General features: G+C 39.0%; 1 protein-coding gene across 4 annotated transcripts in view; it reads right to left on the reverse strand.

Moving 5' to 3' along the window:
- TMTC1 (transmembrane O-mannosyltransferase targeting cadherins 1) overlaps positions 1–23,827 on the reverse strand; it is a 261,523-nt gene that overhangs the window by 111,137 nt on the left and 126,559 nt on the right. For all 4 annotated transcript variants that reach the window (XM_024733261.1, XM_024733259.1, XM_024733260.1 and 1 more), the window contains one exon: positions 6,530–6,719. In XM_024733261.1, the coding sequence (XP_024589029.1) occupies positions 6,530–6,719 (190 nt within the window). The remainder of the gene's footprint in view (positions 1–6,529; positions 6,720–23,827) is intronic.

The following is a 23,827-nucleotide window of genomic DNA, read 5'->3' on the forward strand; positions in this document are numbered from 1 at the left end:
CCTTGACCCCTCTGCTGCAGCTGTGTCAGCTTCCCTGCTGTTCTGTGAACACTCCACTACTTTCCTGCCTCAGGGTCTTTGCACTTGCTTTCCTTCTACTTGAAATACCCCTCCCCCAACAGCCAAATGGCTCATTCCTTCACTTCCTTTATATCTCTGCTCAATGTCATAATATCTGTGAGGCCAGCCCTGACCTCCTCCCAGCCCTTATCAACACCTGGCATGTAACGACAAATTTTAAGTGTTTAACTGTAAGCTCCATGTAGGCAAGACCTTCATTTTGTTCCCTGCTGTAATCCTGGCAACAAGTAGACACTCAATCAACATTAAGAGAATTAAAGAGGAAGAAGTAGTGAGGCTAAAAAGAACATACTCTCCCCTGACTATAAGCCAGGGTGGCCTTTGTATGATTGAGAATCCATCAAAGGTGAAATAAAAGAAATATTTTCCATGATTCCCTGGACTCAATGTTTATGCATGTTTATCCAATCATTTTTCCCCCTGGTAATGTATCAAATGGACTCACTATCTCAAAATTTAAGGAAATAGCCAGGGATCATAAAGTAATTTCAATCCAACACATTGATGCAGTACACACATCATTTAGAAATATTCTAGGTGGACAGAGCTGTGTTTATTTTGCTGACATTATTGTAAACATTTCATCCACTGTTCGTTTTTAGCACGGAAAAATGTCCACAAAGCAAGACCTCTATTTTCATAAAATCTTAATTCTACTGTGTATTGTCTTGGAGTCAGAGCCCTTAGGATCCTGTTCTTAGTAACTAATCACCACACAGAATAACCAAGATTATCTCCGCTTCAAGAGCTTACGAATTAGCAGGAGAATCTGATTTTTAAGACCTTCCAATGTGTAAGTAGATCAAGAACAAAGAGGCAAGGCCACATAAACACGAGCTAGATGCCAAACCTCTGCCTCCAAACTCTGAAAGAAGAAAATGTAGAAAGTGCAAGTAGCCTCCAAGAATTGCCAGAGGCTTTAGTTAATGTTTGCAAAGAATTTTCAAGATGAAAACCACCACAGAAGAGCTAAATCTTACTATCACCACAGCTGGAATGCTTTGCCAATGTTTTTCCTGATGCAGTAAAGTGATTTTGGAACAAATTCCATGAAAGAAAAGAATTAACAGCCTTCCAACGAGGAAGTTTCCATTCATTTATCATGTTACCACAGACACTCTGGGGATGGCCAAGGTCCGCCAATGTGCAGGGGTTTACTGCCAGCATGAAGGTCCAACTTTAACATAACCCGACCAAGGTGACAGCCTGTGAGGACTCACCACGCCCTTTAGTTAGCTGGGAGAGTGTCAAGAAAACCCCTTCCTGACATACCAGTCCAGCACTCTACCACATTTGCTCTTGCAGATCAATACCAGTATAGCAGGCACGTCAAACCACACTGAAAGGCTAATAAAACAAACCTCACATTGACTCCCAAACATTTCACATAAGTATTGAGCACAGTCTTTTTTTAGGCTTTAAATATAGTTCACTTAAGCAAAAGGTTCTGCATACCAAAATCGAAAAAGAGTTTCTAACTTTTTATGATCTTATTCATTTAGATAATGTATATTGAGTGGCAAACAATAAAATTTAGATAATAAATATTGGATGTGACAAACTCTTGATGTTAGAAATATGGCATTGAACAAAACAGAAAATAATCTCTGTCCTTGTGGGGTTTATGCTCTAGTTGGAGGAAATAGACATTACATAAAGTAACAAAATTATATAGCATTTTAGAAACTGGAAGTATAGTTAAGAAAAAGTTAAGTGAAAGGGAGGTAAGATGTGGAGCAGAGGGTATGTGATTGTATTTTAAATAGGGTAGTTATGGTAGCCCTTACAGAGAAGATGAAATCTGTGTTCATATAAAAATTAAGTCAAAATGGATCAATAACCTAACCATCAGAGCTAAAACTGTAAAACTCTTAGAAGAAAACTGAGTGGGAAATCTTTATGACCTCGAATGTGACGATGGATTCTTAGATTTGACACCAAAAGCAATGAATAACAAAAGAAAACAATGAATTAGACTTCATTAAAAACTTTTTTGCATTAAAGGACATTATCAAGAATGTGAAATGACAATTTAAAGAATGGGAGAAAATATTTCCAAATCACCTATCTGTTGGGAATTTAATATCCTGAACTCTTACAATTCAACAACAAAAAGACAACCCAATTAAAAAAAAATGACCAGAGGGGCTTCCCTGGTGGCGCAGTGGTTAAGAATCCACCTGCCAATGCAGGGGACACGGGTTCGAGCCCTGATCCGGGAAGATCCCACATGCCATGGAGCATCTAAGCCCACGAACCACACTACTGAGCCAATGTGCCACAACTACTGAAGCCCGTGCGCCTAGAGCCTGTGCTCCACAACAAGAGAAGCCCCCGCAGTGAGAAGCCTGCGTACCACAACGAAGAGTAGCTCTCACTTGCCACAGCTAGAGGAAGCCCACGTGCAGCAACAAAGACCCAATGCAGCCAAAAATAAATGAATAAATAAATTTATAAAAACAAACAAACAAAAAAACACCTTGTTAAAATGACCAAAGGACCTGAACAGACATTTCTCCAAAGAAAATACACAGATGGCCAAAAGGCACATGAAAAGATGTTCATCACTGATCATTAAGGAAATGCACATCAAAACCACAGTGAGATACTTCTTCATGCCCACCAGAACAGCTTTAAATATAATAATACAAAATAACAAACATTGGCAAAGATGTAGAGAAATAGGAACCCCTGTACATTCCTGGTGGAAAAATAAAAGGGTGCATCCACTGTGAAAAACAGTTCCTCAAAAAGTTAAACAGAATTACCATATGACCCAGCAATTTCACTCCTAGGTATATACCCAAGAGAAATGAAAAAGTATGTCCAACACAGAAACTTGTACACCAATGTGTATAGTAGCATTGTTCGTACTAGCCAAAAGGTGGAAACAGCCATAATGTCTTATCAACAGATGAATGCATGAACCAACTGTGGTATATATCCAATGAAATATTATTCAGTCAAAAAAGGAACAGAGTATTGATATACAGTACAACTTTGGATGAACTTCAAAACTACTATGCAAAGTAAAAGAAGTCAGACACAAAAGGTCACATATTGTATTACTGTAATTATTGTATAATTTACTTTATATCCAGAATAGGCAAATCCATAGAGACAGAAAGCAGACCAGAGGTTACCAGGGGATGGGGTAGGGAGAGTTGGGAGTCATTACTTAATGGGTATGGGGTGTTTTTAATGAAATTATGAAAGAGCTCTAAAATAGAACAGGTAAGTACACAACATTGTGAACACACTAGTGCCACTAAATTGTACACTTTGGAATGGTTAATTGTATGTTATGCAAATTTCACCTCAAGTAAAAAAACAAAAAAATTTTTCATCAGATTTACCGGATCACATATTGTGTTTTATATTCTACTTTAAGTTCTGTATTCATTCTAGCCTTTAATCTATTTGTAACATTTTAATCTTTTTTTAAAACACACCTTTATTGAGATACCATTCACATACAATAGAATTCACCCATTTTATGTGTATATTCTGATGAGTTTTGGTAAATGTACATATAATCCAGCAACTAAAACCACAATCAAATTTTAGACAACATTTCACACCCCCAAAAGTTCCTTCAAGTCTTTTTTACAGTCAATTCCCAATCCCAGGTTTTCTGTCATTAAAATTCTGCCTTTTCTAGCCGTATAAACTTCTAGAAAAGGCAGAATTATAATGACAGACATTTCATATGAATGGAATTATGCAGTATTTGATCTTAAATGCCTGGTTTCTTTCACTTGGTAAGTATTTGAGGTTAATTTTTGTTGTTTTATGTATCAGTAAATTATTTGTTCCTTTAAATTTTTCAATAATTTACCACATTAAGTTTATCCATTTCCAAGGTGAGGTCACTAGATGATCTTTATTTTTCAACTAGTATAAATAAAGCTGCTATGAATATTTACTTGTAAGACTCTTGTATGGATATAAGTTTCCATCTCTCTTCAGTAGATACTGAGAAGCAGAATTGCTTATTTTTATGTTTAACTTCTTCCAAAACTGCTGAATTTTTCCAAAGTGGCTGACCCATTTTTCATTCTCACCAGTCATGTATGAGGCTTCCAGTTGCTCCACATTCTTAGCCAACACTTACTATTGTGAACCTTTTTAATCACAGTCATTCTATAGAGTGTATAGTGGTTCTTTTTTGTGGTTTTGAGTTTCCCTAATGACGCTGAGCATCTTTTCATGTACTTATTACCCTTTGTATATCTTCTTTTGTGAAGTGTCTATTTGAATCTTTTGTCCATTTTTAATGAGTTGTCTTCTACTTATTGAATTTTAAGAGTTCTTTAAATATCCTAGATACAAGTCCTTTGTAGGTATACGTTTTACAAATATTTTCTCCCAATTTGTAGCTTGCCATTTGATTTAATTAACATTATCTTTTGAAGAACAGAGTTTTTAATCCTGATGATGTCCAGTTTATCATCATTTTCTTTCATAATTTGCACTTTATGTATCCTAAGAAATCTTTGCTTAACACAAGTTCACAAAGATTTTCTATTTCCTTTTAGAATTTTTGGTGTTATTTAACTCTTTTGTTTAGGACTATGATCCACTTAGAAATACTTTCTAAGGGTATAGTATGAGTTAAGTATTAATGTTCTCATTTTTCCCTTACAGATAATTCGTTATTTCAGTATCTTATATTTCCCCATTGAATTACATTGGTAACTTTGTTACAAATCAGTTAACCTTGTAAATGTGAGTTTATCTTTGGAATGTGAATTCTATTCCATTTTCTACTGACTATTTTTTCCTGACTTTGGGTCACCTATTTCTTTACATGTCCAGTAATCTAATTAAACACCCGGCATTGTGTGTCATACACTATAGTGACTCTCTATTCTTTTTTTTTTTTTTTCTTTTGCGGTACGCGGGCCTCTCAATGCTGTGGCCTCTCCCGTTGCGGAGCACAGGCTCCGGACGTACAGGCTCAGCGGCCACGGCTCACGGGCCCAGCCGCTCCGTGGCATGTGGGATCTTCCCGGACCGGGGCACGAACCCGCATCCCCTGCATCGGCAGGCGGACTCTCAACCACTGCGCCACCAGCCTCTCCCTCTCTATTCTATTTTGGTCTTCTGAAATTTGATGGTTTCCTGTTTTAATATATGATAAACTTGCCTGAATTCAAACTGAAAAATCTCTTTTTATGTAGAGAGCTGAAATTTTTGCTCAGTGGGGTTTTATTTGTTTCTTTCTTTCTTTTGCCTGGATCTCTGGGGAATCTCTCTTGTTCTTGCATAGCTTTGTGATCAGCCAATGATTTCAACAGAGGTTATATACAGACAACTAAAGCCAGTGAAACTTCCACCCTCTGCCACCCAACCTGCATTTGTGTTGAAGAATTCATTCAAATTTGCAGCAAATAAGTTAAGTCTCCCCAGGCTTTCAGTTTTGCTCGCGCTTTCTAGGATGTCCCACGTGCACATGTTGTTTTCTCATTCATCCGTGAATGCACGGAGAGTGTTATTATCTCAGCCCTTCTACAGCTCTCTTGCTTCCAAAATCTACCCCTTAAATTGCTAGCTGCTCTGCTACTCTCCCAAACCAAATCAGCCACCTCCAGCCAGTAAACCTGTGAGGTTTTTTTGTTTGTTTGTTTTTGGTTTTGTTTTTTTGCGGTATGCGGGCCTCTCACTGTTGTGGCCTCTCCCGTTGCGGAGCACAGGTGCCGGATGGGCAGGCTCAACGGCCATGGCTCACGGGCCTAGCCGCTACGCGGCATGTGGGATCTTCCCAGACCGGGGCACGAACCCGTGTCAGCTGCATCGGCAGGCGGACTCTCAACCACTGCGCCACCAGGGAAGCCCAACCTGTGAGTTTTTAACACTAGATCTGGGGGGATGGGAATATTCTCAGGCAAGAAGCATCTTACACAAGGCAGTAGCAGTTTTTAATAAGTAAATATTTTCAAGTTCTTTGCTGTCTTTGATCATTTTTGAAATGGTTACATTTAATAATTTTTTCCACGTTCCAATATTTTTCCAAGTTCCCAATATTAAAACTTTTAATAAAATTTTGTACTATTATCTTTTTTTTGAAGTGAGAATCACCCAGCCAACTCAGGCAGGCATTTATTAGTGTAAGCAGAATCTTAACCATATTTAAGCACTTATGAACATGTTATCATTATCTCATTTATCATTACATGAAATCAAACGAATTGGGTCAAAAATGAGTCAACCACTGCAAGAAAAAAATTTCTCATTTGCAAACATTGTAAACTTGGTCTATTAACCCCGATAAGATCTTTAAAATATATATTACCTTTCTGGAAAAATTTTAAATACACAAAGTTTTTTAGATGAATGAGTAAATTCAATTTAGATCCACACCCCCTTGCAAAAAAAAAAAAAAAGTTACTGAGTATAGAGTATCTCTCTTGAAATGTAGAATTCATTTGAATCTTAAGAAAATTACCTTGACGGCTGCTAAACAATGAAGGCTCAGTAAGGCCATCACAACTGCCAGAAGGATGGTGGCTAAGTTCCGCGTGTCCCATATGGTCTCTACCAGAGGAATACTGCCCACCTGCCAGTCATAGCACAGGGTAACAGGTGCAAGCAGAAGCCACACGTTGAAGGCCAAGAGGTAGGAATAGGTAAGGAATCTACAAAGAGAAGAAGAGTCACTGAAACATAACTCAAGATCCATGACATTTTGCAAACATTCATTCACCATGTTTCTATTAAATAGCACTTCTATACTATCAATGTTATAGAAAAGACAAGGTAAGATGGAAAGTCATTCATTCATTTAGTCATTAAGTTGATCATTTTGGAATCTATTTAATAGCTGCTAGTCACTGTGGTAAGTGCTGGCCTTTCAATGATGAATAAGACAGAGTTTCCATGACCTATATTTAAAAATTATCATAAATAAATACATAACAACTGAGATAAATGGTATAGATGAAAGCATATGACATGAAATGCTGCCCTGTTGGGTACTATTCCCTGGGTAAGAGACATTTGACCTGTCCCTTTTTAATAGTGCTCCAAATAGTGCAGTAGATATGAAAATATTAACTATTTTATAATAGATTGATCCATTTGGAACTATTTCAAAAAAATAAAAATATCTGTGGTAAGGAGATAAAGTCTCTTACAAATTGAGAGGCTAGCCTTTAAGAGGAGGGAAGTTAACAGCTGTCCTTGATAATAAGAATAGCCAGGTGGACCTAGGGAAGGAAATTTATGAATGGGGATGTTACTCCTGTTTCCCGGCTGTGTCTAGGCACTAAGGCATTCTAACTGACCCCCTTCCTTTCAGTGTAGAGGAAACTAAATTTACTTAAATTTGTTCAGTAAACACAAATTCTTTAACTTGTGTTCTAGACCCTTGAAAACTGTAGAACTTTCAGCATATAACAAACTCCATCCAAACCTCTGCACTAGGGGATGGCCAAACTCTAGTATGGCTTTTAGCAGCATAAGGCCATGTTCCTGGGATGACTCCAGCCCCTCCACTAAAATGCCTGCCTGAGAAAGATCATCATTGCCAGGAGAATTTACCTTTTTCTAGCTAATCCCTGACAAAAAGGCCCCTGACCTCCCTTTCTTAGAGCACTTACTACAAAGGACTTACAGTTGGGAATATGTATCTCTTACAACTCAGAACTGTCTTTCTCAAGGACCTGAGAGTCATTCCTTTAAAATGTAATCATCAGAGGAAGGGGCCTGTCTCCCAGACTGTGGGAGGACAGAATCCTAACTCTGATAACTGCCAGCCAGCAGACACAGCCTAAATGCACTTAGACGATCAATCCTTTGTAATTTCTTACTTCTCTGACTCTGCCGAGCCCCCTTTTCCGCCCCTCCCATTCTCTCTTTAAAATACCCAGTCAACCCTGCGCAAATCAGAATGGAGCTCAGCTCTTTCCTGAACTGTCAGTAGTTACTGAATAAAGTGTGTTCTTATTGCTTTAACTAATGTCCAGCTGTGTTTATCTTTGACACTCTACATGGGACTAAACCAGAGAAATAGATAAATCCCTTGCCCTCAAGGAATGTAAAATCCAATAGTGAAAATAAGATACACAGAATTAAAGAGGCAGAAGGAGATGAGTGCCATGAGGGTTCAGAATGTGAAAAGAAGAGCTCTCTCATCACCAGATCCTTTTGGAGGAAACCTTGGATGCGCAAATAAGTTGAATCAGATAATTTCTAGGCTACTTTCCAATGTTAAGAGTCAATTCACCCTGAATTCCTCTCAGTAAGTAGCTCTGGTTTAGAACACCCCTCCCAGCCCTTTCCAGTTTATCTCCTTCCCTTTCCTCCTCTTCCTCCAAGGTTGGCAGTGGAAAAATCATTAGCAATGATCAGGAAAGGCTCAGTGATGGGGATTATTCACTGCCTCTGCTCTCAAACCCCAACAGAGAAATGGGTCAGATATTTCAATGGTGTTTCTCAACACTCCCCTCCCTGTTGTTATTTTAAATAAAATATGAATGTACAGATAGTGCAGTATATACTGAAAGTTTGATGAAGTCCAAGCTTTGTTATTTATCAAAGATAAAAACAAAAAAGCCACCTTAGCCCTTTTAGGTTTGGGCCTGTGAAACTGCCTCGTTAGAATGCCAACTCCACAGAATGGTGACTGGGTCACTTAGGGCTTCTTCTTTTCCCAGAGCTTCTAAGCTCCTGCTATATACTTCTTAGCTCAGTAAAGATTCTTCATGACTTGACTTTAAAGGAGAATGTTCAGCCACCAAACTTAGCAGGAGAGTCACACACAGCTATGTCACTCGGTTACATCCCAACTCTTAGGAATTACTTTAAAAAATAGTATCTCTCCTTCTTGCTATAATAGATCTAGGCAATGAGCATAAATGGCTGCTGAAATTATTAGGTGAAAAGCTGATGGGGTATTTTATAATGGATGGATCAGGCTAAATCAGGTGCCTAGAACTTACTAATCAATTTTAACATCACAGAAAGGGAGACGAATTCCTGATGGATATACACAAAAAGCTGATGGGCTGCTTTTTTATTTGAAGCAGTCTTGTCAAATAAAAAAGAAAATTAAACTTGAATCTAACCAAGCACTTTATCACCAGTTTACATCAAATACAGAAAACACCAGAACATGTTAAATAATACCACAGGGAGGCAATACACTAAATCCAGAATGTTACGAATTCCACGGAAAAAATGACGGCAGTTTCTTCAACAAATACATTGCAATGGGAGGGGAAAGAAAGGGGAGAGGGCACCTATAAATTAAGAGACTTAAGAGACATATCAAACAAAGTGCAGGTTTTGTTTAGCTGCTAATTCAAACAAACTGCTATTAAAAATAACTGCTTATGAGACAGAAAAAATGAAACGCTGATTGGATATATGATAATAGAGAATCACTGTTAATTTCTAAAGCATGATAACAGTATTGTGGTTCTAAGTCTTTAAGGGTCCTTGTATTTCAGAAATACATACGAAAATATACCCATTTGAAATGAGATTATGTCTGGGATTTGCTTCAAAATGATGGATTGAAGCGACGCGGAAGAACCGGGTGGGAGTATGAATGAAACAAGATTGGCCATGAACTATGATTGGGAAAACTGGATAAAGGGTAGGTGGGGATTCTTTATGCCGTTTTCTCCACTCCTGTACATATTTAATATTTTTCATGATAAAACAATTTTTAAGTAGTGATAAAGGCAACAGAATTGCAACAGGAATGCTTTCTTAAGTCTGGCTGCAGCTTGACCATGGAATAGCTGCAAACACCATGCAGAAACTTTTAATGTTCAGTTCACATTTTGAACTTGCCCTGCAAGTTGTCTTCATTCAGTCTCTTATATTTTCTAGACTTGCAATACCATACTGACAAAAAACAAATATCAAGAATAACATTTTTTAAAAGTTACAGTCTCAACGTAGTTACTTACATATTTTTTAAAATGCTCAGTTGTGACTTTTTACACAGATTATAAGCAAAATAGGTCAAAAAAGAAAAGTAAACCACAGAACTAAAACTTCACCTTCCTATAACACTAGAAAGGTCAAAACTATTAACTTAACCCAACACTATTAACTTAACTAACCCTCCTTTATTTTTGTTGAGGTATAGGTGATTTATAATATTATACTAGTTTCAGGTGAACAACATAGTGATTTAAAATTTTTATAGATTATGCTCCATTTAAAGTTATTATAAAATATCGGCTATATTCCCTCTGCTGTACAATGTATCCTCGTAGCTTATTTATACATAGTAGTTTGTACCTCTTAATTCCTCACCCCTAAATTGCCCCACCCCCTTCCCTTTTCATAACCTTTAGTTTGTTCTGTATGTGAGTCTGTTTTGTTATACTCGTTTGTTTGTTTTATTTTTTAGATTTCACATATAAGTGATGATACACAGTATTTGTCTTTCTCTGTCTGACTTATTTCACTAAGCATAATACCCTCCAGGTCCATCTAAGTTGTCGCAAATGGCAAAATTTTGTTCTTTTTTATGAGACTGAGTAATATTCCATTGTATGTATATACCACAGAATCTTTATCCATTCACCTGTTGATGGACACTTAGGTTGCTTCCATATCTTGTATTGTAAATACTATTACTATGAACACTGGGGTGCATGTATCTTCTCAACGTAGTGTTTTTTGGGTTTTTTTGTGATATATACCCAGGAGTGGAATTGCCCTTTTTAATATATATATATTATCTCCATTAGCTCAGAAAATATACACCTACCTTTTGTGCATATGAACTCAGATAAATGTTGCAAGTAAACTCCTTAAATACTATTTGAGATACTGAAACAGCATTGGAAAATTTTTGCAAATTTAAGCACAAAGAAGCCACTTGGAATCACCCCAAAAGCTAATTACATTTGAGGGGGCTAGTTGAGCTAGCTGTAATCAGCAACTGATGTATTTCTTTTTAACTCATTGACTATGAATTACATTTCAAATTAGTCACCTTGCTTATTTCTGCAAAAATTTCAGAAATAAAACAATCTTTGAATATCTCTGTCCCACTGGGTTTTCTTTTTTAAAGCAGGGGCAAAAATAAAATGAATTATTTACCAATTTTCTACCATGAATTTTGCTAACAGGAGGAAAGCCACTAGAATATCTGGCAACAAAATGGAATATACAGCACAAAAAGCCAGGAATTCAGCTTAAACAACTCAGTGATGTATTTTCATTCATAATCCAGGAATGAATGAAGAGGTTTCAGCATGAAATACATGAAAGGGAAAATGAGATCGGTGGGGAACTGGCATCAAAGGGCACCTAATCAAACTGTGGCCCTTTTTTTTAATAACATCTTTTTTGAAGTATAATTGCTTTACAATGTTGTGTTAGTTTCTGATGTACAACAAAGTGAATCAGCTATATGTATACATATACCCCCATATCCCCTCCCTCTTGAGACTCCCTCCCACCCCTCTAGGTGGTCACAAAGCCCAGAGCTGATCTCCCTGTGCTATGCGGCTGCTTCCCAATAGCTATCTATCTATTTGGTAGTGTATATATGTCAATGCCACTCTCCTACTTCGTCCCAGCCTCCTCTTCCCACCCTGTGTCCTCAAGTTCATTCTCTACGTATGTGTTTTTATTCCTGCCCTGCCACTAGGTTCATCAGTATCAGTTTTCTAGATTCCATATATATGCATTAGCATAAGGTATTTGTTTTCCTCTTTCTGACTTACTTCACTCTGTATGACAGACTCTAGGTCCATCCACCTCACTACAAATAACTCAGTTTCGTTCCTTTTTATGGCTGAGTAATATTCCATTGTATATATGTGCCACATCTTCTTTATCCATTCATCTGTCGATGGACATTTAGGTTGCTTCCATATCCTGGCTATTGTAAATAGTGTGGCACTTTTTAAATCTAAATCTTTTTTTTTTTTTTTTTGCGGTACGCGGGCTTCTCACTGTTGTGGCCTCTCCCATTGTGGAGCACAGGCTCTGGATGCGCAGGCTCAGTGGCCATGGCTCACGGGCGCAGCCGCTCCGCGGCATGTGGGATCTTCCCGGACCGGGGCACGAACCCGTGTCCCTTGCATCGGCAGGCGCACTCTCAACCGCTGCGCCACCAGGGAAGCCCTAAATCTTCATTTTTATCAAGAAAAAAATTAGAGTGCTTTAACTGCTAAAATATACATAAATTCTGTTGTCTTTGAAAAAACCTTTTTGGCTAAGAAATAACATGAGCCTAACATAAAGATGCCTATGACAGGTACATATGAAAAAACCATGCACTGCAAGCAGAAACATGCAGCTCTTGCTTGTTTTATATAGAAATGTTTCTGCTCAAAGGATCCTTCTTTCTCTTTCATCTACAAAATCCTCCACCATTTCATAAATATGGGACACTGGGTCCACTGTATACACACTGCATCCTCTTGGGAAGGGCACTGGCTAACACTGTCAAAATAGCAAAGGTACCTCCAGAGTGGAGCACCCCACCTTACCCTGACTCTACCTCTGTCCACTGGGTTTTGGTGATCTGTCCTGCCCCTCCCTAGGCTGTCCCTTATTTTCATCCTCACAACTCCTGTATTCCATTGATGCTTCAAAAGGATCTCCATGGGCTTCCCTGGTGGCACAGTGGTTGAGAGTCCGCCTGCCAATGCAGGGGACACGGGTTCGTGCCCCGGTCCCGGAGGATCCCACGTGCCGTGGAGCGGCTGGGCCCGTAAGCCATGGCCGCTGAGCCTGCGTGTCCGGAGCCCGTGCTCCGTAACGACGGGAGAGGCCACAACAGTGAGAGGCCCGCGTACTGCAAAAAGGAAAAAAAAAAGGATCTCCATAGTTTCACTGTATCCCAGCAATAATGATAGGCCTTTGTAGGCATAACCTGCTTATTGTCATCATCAGCATCTTCTCCTTATAACCTTCCCTGGGACTAGCCAAAGAAAGCCATTTACTGAACTAAGTTCTCAATGAACAGGAGACCCTGACATGAACTCAATAAATGTTGAATACTTACTCTGTGCACTTTTATAGGTGCTGAAGGGTAATCAGAGCTAGCCCTCATCTTCCACAAGGACATTTTCACAGCATCGGTGGTGAGAAGACATGCACATATTACATGGTTGGGTAATAGTGAAATATAGACACCAAATTTCAATGGAGTTCTAAGAAGTGACAGATTAATGAAAAACAGAGGATTAAGAAATGCCCTCCCAGAATCTATGCAGAATTTAAATAGGTGGAAAGATGGCAGATTGAGAATCCAGGCAGGACCCCCAAACAAAAATGGCTTCAAATTGTAAACAAACATAACACTTTCTGAGGACAGTTAAAAATATGGGTAAATTAGAGTACAGGATTAAAAATGTATAATATACAAGTGATACGATGACTTCTGCTAAAATGTCTAAAATGAAAAATATTATGTCAAATGTTGGTGAGGATGTGGAGAAACCGGAACTTTGAAACATTCTTGTGAACCGATTAAACCATGTTGGAGAAGTTCAGGCAGTTTCATGAAAGTAGAATAAATGCATACTTCATGATGTAGCAATTCTACGCCTAAGTTCCTACCCAACAGTGCTGCACACATATGATAACCAAAAGACATTTACAGGATTGTTCATAGCAGCACTATTACTTTTTTAAATGTTTATTGAAGTAAGTTGATTCACAATGGTTCAGGTGTACATCAAACTGATTTAGTTATATATGTGTGTATGTATGTGTGTGTATATATATATATATATATATATATATATACATTTATATTCTTTTTCAGATTCTTTTCCAATATGGTTTAGTACAGGTATTGAAAATAGTTCCCTGTGCTATACAGGGGGTCTTTGTTTTTTATCTATTTTATACATAGTAGTGTGTATCTGTTAATCCCAAATTCCCAATTTATCCCTCCCCCGCTTTCCCCTTTGGTAACCATAAGTTTGTTCACTATGTCTGTGAGTCTATTTCTGTTTCATAAATAAGTTCATTTGTACCATATTTTTAGATTCCACATGTAAGTGATATCATATGATATTTGTCTTTCTCTCTTTGACTTACTTCACTTAGTACAATACTCTCTAGGTCCATCCATGTTGCTGCAAACGGCATTATTTCATTCTTTTTATGGCTGAGTAGTATTCCATTGTGTTTATTTACACACACACACACACACCCCACATCTTCTTTATGTATTCCTCTGTCGGTGCACATTTAGGTTGTTTCTATGTCATGGGCAGCACTACTATTAACACCCCAAACTGGAAACAACCCAGATGTCCATCTACGATAGAAATCGATACCTACATTGTATATTCATTGAATGGAAATCCATTCAGCAATGAGAATGAATACAACAACATGGATGAATGCCACAATGGGTAATGTGGAACAAAAGCAGGTGACACAAAAGAAAAGAAAATCAGGGAAAACCATTTACAGACAAGGATGGGATGACTGGAAGCAGGCCCTGATCCCCGGCACACAGGGCTGGGGTAGAAAGCCACAAGGCGAGCCCAGCTGAATGGCTGATGTAGAAGCTTGTCTACGGCCCTCATCCCTTAGCTCCTAGGTGGCAACAGAGTAGAAGGTGCCAGACAAGTGCTGAGGCCTGCCCTTGGGGCATTCCATCCATGGGCAAAGGCCCGTAAGTAGCACTGAATACTGATACTTGATGCTTTAGCACCTGGGAACAGAGATGGCAAGACCATTTCCAACTACTCATGAAATAGGAAAAGAGATCCAAGGGGCTCTCCAGCCAGTTTCTCATTGTGTTTTGTTTTTAAAGTCCTTCCAGATTATGAGGACCAACGGTCTAATCAAACCAGTTAAAGGGAGAGTTCTTTTTAAAATTCCCGTAAGAATAAGAAGACAGGAAATTAAGAGCAAAACCAGACTTCTTAGGAACCAGAATCAAGCAGCTACAAGAAAGGTAGGCTTCCCTCTAGGCCACAGGCCTTCTTCACGGTTGCCCTGCGTCTCTTAGCCTTTGCTTCATCTCCTCCCTCTGCTCCGGGGCTCCTTAGTCATGCTTCTCGTGACTGAGGCTGCAGCGTGGTCGTCAGGGCTGCCCGGCTTTCCTTTCCTCCTGCCTTCACACACCTGTCACTTCAGTCTTCACAGCCTCACTCTTAGGTTTCAAACTCCTGAGAGTAGCACCTGACTGGCTCACCTCATCTTTCGGAATCAACTCTCACAGGTTGGCCAAACTCCAATTCCTGATCCTTCAGGTCCCAGCAAAGGTGTCACTTCTTCTGACAGGCCTTCCCTGTTACCACTCCCCCCAACCCCCAGGCCAGGCTGGAGTCCCGTATATGAGCTCCCACAGCCTCGGGGCTTACACACTGCCCTGTAACTTCCCGTTGGTGATGTGCCTGTCTTCCCACTAAAACAGAAGCTCCTCGGGGACAGGGTTGAGTCTTATTTATAGTTATTTCCCCAGCACCCAGCTCTTTAAGTAGATAGGTTTCCAGAAATTAACCTGATAGTAAAATAATGCCTAAAAATCTAAAAATATTCAAATTAGATACTTTTATTTTGGCTTGAGGCAACCATATATTTTTCTAGTCTCATAAAAGATACCTGCTAGATTTCCAGTTGTCCACACTTGTAGCTAAAGGGCACAGACTGAAGATGCTGCCCTTGTGTAGGCCCCTCAGCACCTTGTGTAATGCTGGCTCCTGGGACACCATCTAGTAATGAGGAGTGTCTGAGTAAAGGCACTCACTCCCCTCACATGTCACAGAGCATCCTTATAAAGCTATGCCAAGCTTACTTTTTCTTATTTTGCATTAAACTGCAATGAATAATAGTTCAAATGAGAATTCCTGTTACCATGGATAAACTATAAAGTGAATCTGAAATGCCATTAAGTCTCTTTGACCTTTTTAATGCACCATTAATACAGTTATCTTATTAACAGAGACAGTCTCCTCAGAGCAGAAAATATGAATTTCAACATCTAAGACTTCCAGCAACAACTTCTTACCCATTTATCTCTAGAAAGGTAAATAATTCTTTCTGCAAAATAAATACTAGGTTCATTTCTTACCTAGAGTCTGTTTCTCTCTATAAAGCATTTAGCATCTTTATTTCAAACCAACGTTCAGGTGTAACTTCCACTGAGCAAACATACCAACTGCTGACCATATATACATCAGGTGCAGTTTCCAGATTCCACACAGAATCCCAGTGGTCTATTAATGAACTACATCCAACAACACTGAACATCCCTTAGGCATGTACAGCATTTTCTAGCTTACAAAGTATCTTCATATAGGGATTACCTGATCCCAACTCAGTCTCTACCCTTCTTGCAGCAAGGGAAACAGTCTTAGAGAGGCAGACTTGTTCAATGCCCTGCAAGAGACCCATAGGAGACCCTGCATACAAGACAGGGTTTTCTGGCTCCTCATACAATGTAGAGAGGAAATACGATGGGTCAAATACTGGTATTTCATGGAGAAACACCTGCCTGAGATTCTGACTTATTCCTTGAACAGTGCAACCTGGATGAACTTGACCTTTTATACCAAAAAAAAAAAAAAACCACAACAAACCTTTAAATTTTAGTCGAAGCAGGGCCGACAAACTTAAAACCAGCGTGTAGTCACCTCTCCAGCACAGTAAACAGATGACTGCACTGATGGAAATATTTGTTAGAGCATCATATGGCAAGAAGTAGAATCAAATTAAAAGCTTGGGTTTGGCATTTTATTCATTATGAAAAGCAAGTTTTGCCTTTATGTTCCATTGTTAGCAAAAATAAAATAATCGTCTCTAATTTTTATCAGCTTCTCATGGATTTAATATTCTAATGGAAACACAGTAAGTAGATTTAAAGCATTCTATATTTTCTTCAAGCAGTAAAGTGATCCAGACCAGCCTTTCCCAGCCCTGCTCCCTAGTCCACAGGTAGAATTTGCTACCACCACAGTCTCCCTCTTCTGACTCCTTCCTCTTTCTTCTTCGTTTTTTTACCCCTTCATTCCAGGGGTCTAAGACAATTAGAGGAATTACTATTACATAGTGTCCTTTCAGTTTGGGAAACTACACTCAGTGACCTTGACCATCTCTTTCATCCCCAAGCTATGTTTCTAAGAACATGACACAAAATACACAATGGGGACAACACACACCTTGTAGAGCACTCTTCAGCTACAGAGGACACAGTTCATACCTGAGGATTTCAGAAAGGGTAACACCTCCTCCTCCCCCCAAAAACAATTAGGCTGCTAATCAGATACAGAATCTCTCACCCAACCTTGTGATCCATTCAATCAGAATTTCTCCAACCTGCATCAGAAAGTCTTATTTTTAGCATACTTCCCAGGGTGACTCTGATATTCACTCTAGTTTGGTGGCCACTGCTTTAAAAATCAGAATAACTTCAGTTTCATTTCATGTGTGAAGGCCCTGCTAGTTGCTGAAGCAAAAACAAAGCAGCGACGTTTGCTCGACTCTCTTTAAGCACAGGGTGGTTTTGTTTGTTTTAAAAAATAATTTAAATTTTCATTCAGTTTGTTCAGTGATACATTGTGTTATGAGATAGCCCCCATGTTAGGGGCTTTAAGGGCTATAAACATTACTAAGACATAGTGCCCTAAGGCCGTAACAATCAAAACCTAAGGTTTTGTGCCTGTTTGAAATTATCAGCTGAAAATGGAGACAGAAAAAGAAGCTTCTCTAGAAGGAGAATGTTGAGTTCTATCTTAATCTCATTATTTCATACCTTGATGTCTTCCAACAAGTAATACAAGACTTTGTCTGGATAGCTGAACAGCAGAAACACATCTATCCACTTAAGAAGATATATTCCACCTGCTTATCCAGGACATCTCATGAAAAAACATGACGCTGATGGGAGGCCTCACATTCACTGAAAAATCCTATTTTATCTATATCCTGGATTTGAAAGACAACCATTTTTAATATTAGAAAGGCAATACTTCTTTGGTCAAGCATATACTGCTTTATGTTCCGTCCTCTTCGAATCTGGTTAAGACAGAAAACCAGTTACTAGACAGCAGGCAGGCACCTTAATAGCGGAAACAATGTTATCCCTTCTGCAGGGTCCAGCCCTATGCAGAAGCCATACTTAGCCTCCGCTTTTGTTTTTATTTTTTATCCAAGATTTCCAAAATTGAATGTCAAAGTACCACATTTCTAAAGAGACACATAGAGAGAAGTAAATTCTGGGCTAAATGACAATTCTCTGACAGAACAAGCTGCACACAGACCTATTCCATGACTCCTCAAATGCAAGTCCACCATAACCACCAAAGCAGAATCTTCGGGCACTGGACCCCAGCACTGATGTTTCAGCATGATTCACAAGTACTTTCAAGACACATGCAGGTTTGGCAATCTGGCTGGAGTAAAATCATAAAGCCCGGGACAGCTGCAGTCAGGGCATAATTTTGGGTGGTAATTTATAAGATGTGTCACGAGCACCTGTGGTCTTGGTCCCTAAAGGACATTTTTTTCAGATGGGACTAAGTTAGTCGTCACACCAAAAGATGGAGTGCAATAAAATCCCTCCACCACTCAGAATCAGCTGAGTGAAACACACGTTGGCAGACTAGAAGAAACCACCCAAAACAGAGGCAGAGGAAGGCTGCAGAGGGCACTGGGTGTGCTCCACCAGCCAGTCCTCCAACCTCCCTGTCCTTCTCCCAGAGTTAAGCCAAGAACCCCAGCACTTGTTCTAGGCCAGTGCTATCCAAAAGAAATATAGTAAAAGCATGCATAATTTCAAGGTTTTATTAGCTATGTTAAAGAGAGGAAAATGAAACATGGTAAATTAATTTAATAATATATTTTGTTTCAAGAATATACTCAAAATATCATTTCAACATATATATAATTTATGGGGTATAATCAATATAAATGTATTAATGAGGTATTTTGCATTCTTTTATTCTTACAGAATTTTGTCTTCAAAATCCTGTGTAGGCACTTCCCTGGTGGCACAGTGGTTAAGAATCCGCCTGCCAACGTAGGGGACACAGGTTCGAGCCCTGGTCTGGTAAGATCCCACATGCCATGGAGCAACTAAGCCCGTGAGCCACAGCTACTGAGCCTGCGCTCTAGAGCCTGTGAGCCACAACTACTGAGCCTGCGTGCCGCAACTACTGAAGCCCACGCACCCAGAGCCCGTGCTCCGCAACAAAGAGAAGCCACAGCAATGAGAAGCTCTCACACCACAATGAAGAGTAGCCCCCACTCACCGCAACTAGAGAAAGCCCGCGTGCAACAATGAAAACCCAACGCAGCCAAAAATCAAAAAAAAAAAAAAAAAATCCTGTGTGTACTTTATTTATACTTACAGCACATCTCAGTTCAGACTAGCCGGTAGCCTCATGTGGTTCATGGCTCTTGTAGTGGACACCACAGATCTAGACAATCACTCTGGCCCTCAGCCCCACCCTCCACCTCCCCCAACATGCACCTGTTCTTGGTTTAATCTTTAATTTGGGATTCCTACTCAAAACCCACCCACAACACTTGGCTCTACCCCCTTTCTACATTTAAATCCAATTTCAAAATTTTCTAATCTCAAATTTCCGAAATCGCTAACCTGTTTTGTTTTGGTTTTTGTCTGTTTTAGTACATGGTTTTTGTCTCCATTCACTCCCTTCTCTACCTCTGGTGAAAACTTCTAGCTCTTGTTTCTACAGAAATTCCACAAGGGATGGGAGGGATTTGGACATATGAGGGCAAAATTTTCCAACTTGCTTGTCGAGAAAAAGTTGTACAATCGAAATACAACACTTTTTCTGTTCTTCAACTTCTTTTTTGGGTTTTAATTAATTTATTTTATTTTATTTTCAGCTGCGTTAGGTCTTCGTTGTTGTGCACAGGCTTTCTCTAGTTGTGGCGAGCAGGGGCTACTCTTTGTTGCGGTGCCCAGTCTCCTCATTGTGGTGGCTTCTCTTGTTGCAGAGCATGGGCTCTAGGCGCACAGGCTTCAGTAGTTGTGGCCCATGGGCTCTAGAGCGCAGGCTGAGTAGTTGTGGCTCATGGGCTTAGTTGCTTTGTGGCGTGTGGGATTTTCCTGGACCCAAACCCGTGTCCCAGGGTTCAAACCCATGTCCCCTGCATTGGCAGGCAGATTCTTAACCACTGTACTACCAGGGAAGCCCTGTTCTTCAACTTCTAATGACATTTTTCTTCTCAAGTCAAAAGCAGAAACATGTATCATTCAATGTCATGTCATTCAGTTGATCCACACAAATCTCAATTACAGATTTAAAAAGTTATTGATCTGGGCTTCCCTGGTGGCACAGTGGTTGAGAGTCCGCCTGCCAATGCAGGGAACACGGGTTCGTGCCCCGGTCTGGGAAGATCCCACATGCCGCAGAGCAGCTGGGCCCGTGAGCCATGGCCGCTGAGCCTGTGCGTCCAGAGCCTGTGCTCCGCAACGGGAGAGGCCACAACAGTGAGAGGCCCGCGTACCTCAAAAAAAAAAAAAAAAAAGTTATTGATCAGTCACATAGAATTACTGACAGTTAATACAATCTGAATGTTTGGAATAAAATGGAAAGGTAGAATATTAAGAGCTTGTTGCCAGAGTATCCTGAATAATGATGACCCCCTCCCCCAATTCTGTATGGATCTATCTTGTTGATTGGACATGCCCAATGGACAAAAATTAAAAGCCAAATTATAAACGGCCTCCAAAATGCTGTTAACATAAACTGTATCAAAGTACAATTTAAAAAATATTAAAAACATAACCCTGTACAAATACACAGTGAAGACTAAAAGTTTACATAACTTATTAATAAGGGAATCAGACATTTGACAAAGCCAATTTAGAAGAGAAATTGAGTTAGGCAAAACGCTCTTAGATATAACAGCAAAAGCATAAGTAACAACAACCAAAAAACAGATAAATTGGATTTCATCAAAATTAAAAACTTTTGTGCCTCAAAGATCACCATCAAGAAAGTGAAACAGGGCTTCCGTGGTAGCACAGTGGTTAAGAGTCCGCCTGCCGATGCAGGGGACACGGGTTCGTGCCCCGGTGCGGGAAGATCCCACATGCCGCGGAACGGCTGGGCCCGTGAGCCATGGCTGCTGAGCCTGCGCGTCTGGAGCCTGTGCTCCGCAATGGGAGAGGCCACAACAGTGAGAGGTCCGTGTACCCCAAAAAAAAAAAAAAAAGAAAAAAAAAAGAAAGTGAAACAACAACCCACAGAAAGGTAAAAAATGTTCATAAATCATATATCTAGAATATATAAATATCATATGTAGAATATATAAAGAACTATTATAACTCAATAATAAAAAGACAAATAACCCAATTAAAAACTGGACAAAGGATCTGAACAGACAGTTCTCCAAAGAAGATATAGAAATGGCTAATATATATATATATAAAGATGCTCAACACCATTAGTCATCAGGGAAATGCAAATCAAAACCACAATAAGATGCCATTTCACACCCACTTGTATGGCTATAATTAAAACAACAACAAAAAGACTGTCAAAAAGACAAGTGTTGAAGAGGATGTGGAGAAATTGGAGCCCTCATAGACTGCTGGTAGAAATGTAAAATGGTAAAACCACTTTGGTAAACAGTCTGGCAGTTCCTCAAAAAGTTAAATATAGGGGACTTCCCTGGTGGCACAGTGGTTGGGAATCCGCCTGCCAATGCAGGGGACAAGGGTTCGATTCCTGGTCCAGGAAGATCCCACATGCTTTGGAACAACTAAACCCATGCGCCACAACTACTGAGTCTGCGCGCCACAGCTACTGAAGCACACATACCTAGAGCCCATGCTCTGCAACAAGAGAAGCCCCTGCTCGCTGCAACTGGAGAAAGCCCGCGCGCAGCAATGAAGACCCAATGCAGCCAAAAAAGTAAAACTAAATAAACATTCTTGTGCTAAAAAAAAAAAGTCAAATATAGAGTTAACATATATGATCTGGCAATTCCACTCCTTGGTACATATGCAAGAGAAATCAAAACATACATTCAAACAAAAACTTGTACATGAATGTTCATAGCAGCATTATACGTAATAGCCAAAACATTCCATTACATGGAAACAACCCAAACGTCCATCAACAGATAAAGGGTAAAATAAAAAGTGATGTATCTATAAAATGGCATACTACTGCAGAATAAAAAAGAAATAAATATTAATATATGTATGCTATGACACGATGAATCTTGAACACAGTTTACTAAGTAAAAGAAGCCAGTCACTAAAGATCACACATCATATGATTCCATTGATATGATATATCCAAAATAAGTAATTCTATAGAGATAAAAAGTAGGTCAATGGTTGTCTAAGGCTGGGGGACTGGGGTGAAATAGGGAACAGCTGCTAATGGATATGAGGTTTCTTTTTGGGGAGGTGTTCTAAATTTGATTGTGATGATAGCTGCATGGCTCTGTGAATATACTAAAAACCATTGAATTGTACACGTTAGATGAATTGTATGCATTTAAATTATATCTCAAGCTGTTATTAAATATAAATTGAATATATATAAGAAACATATAAGTATATATGTTTCGATATATACAAACTAAATTTGAAAAACAAGTTTTCATGGTTCATGAAAAAATAAAAAGGAATGAGCTGGTGAATTAGATACAAACTTGCCCAATGTCTTGCAAGGCAATAAAACTAACATTTGAAATTTTATTTTCTACTTGAGAGAGAAGAAATAATCACACCTGTCAGATTTCTACACATAAAATTCTAAGTTGACAGAGTTGTAAAATACAGTAAGTGTGAATAATAAGTCAACCAAAGTTGTATTCCTCTAGGTTTGTTAGACAATGTTCTACATTACAGTGAATGCCACGGTCATGTTTTTTCATATTCTCATGTCTGAGATAATTTTTCTTAAGAAAGGTTTCTCATGAGCATACCACAACAATTTTGCATCTGTTTTGTTAGGCAGAAAATGGCGGGGTATTTCCTCTTAGCTAAACACATGGGAATGGATCACCTAAAAGAGAAGGAATCTCAGAACTAAAATCACAAGAAGTCATGTGAAACAAACCAAAAACCAAAGCGTTGACCGAGCAACTTTTAAAAGCTAGTAGGATATTTTGTAAAACTACATGTAATTAATAACTATAACAATTATTAAGAGAAGAGAAAGCTAGTTGGAAAACTCTCACCTGATAATAAAGTTATTATACCTACTTTAAAAGAAGATATCCTTGCAAGATAGAAGCAAAGATGCTATAAAAGTTGTTCAGTTTACAAATCCAGTAAAAGAAGTGAAGCAATAACGAGATCAATTGACATAGCTGACTGACAAACCTTTGACTGGTAAAGACAGATTCACAGAGCCAGCCAAATCATAGCTAAACGGTACAGCTGATGAGAAGAAAAAAAAAAAGCCAACAGAATTGGAAACAAACTAAGGTAATCCAGTTTAAGAATCATCATTATACCAGAGGTCAAACAATTATGCAAGAAGACTAGAAACTTTACTCAGGAAAGGAATTAACGACAATGTTCTGGATGCTTAAAAGAGTCAATTATAATGCAGCTATCTTAGAGGAATGTGAAAGGCCATTTACAGCAACTGTCACTGAAATGTCCCAGGGTATCTATGTATTTTAAGGATGAAACACAAAAACAGAAAGATACGTGTTTTTTTTTTTTTTACAAGTGGGAGAATATAAAGATGTTAGGATATTCTGTTCTATCACTTTATATTGATTGAATTGCCTGAGAATAGTCATTCAGATGGATTCACAGACAGAAAGTCCTGGATGAAATGTGTATCAGACCCCTCAG

This window comes from Neophocaena asiaeorientalis, unplaced genomic scaffold (assembly GCF_003031525.2).
Source record: "Neophocaena asiaeorientalis asiaeorientalis breed wild unplaced genomic scaffold, Neophocaena_asiaeorientalis_V1.1 scaffold150, whole genome shotgun sequence".
Taxonomy (NCBI): Eukaryota; Metazoa; Chordata; class Mammalia; order Artiodactyla; family Phocoenidae; genus Neophocaena; species Neophocaena asiaeorientalis.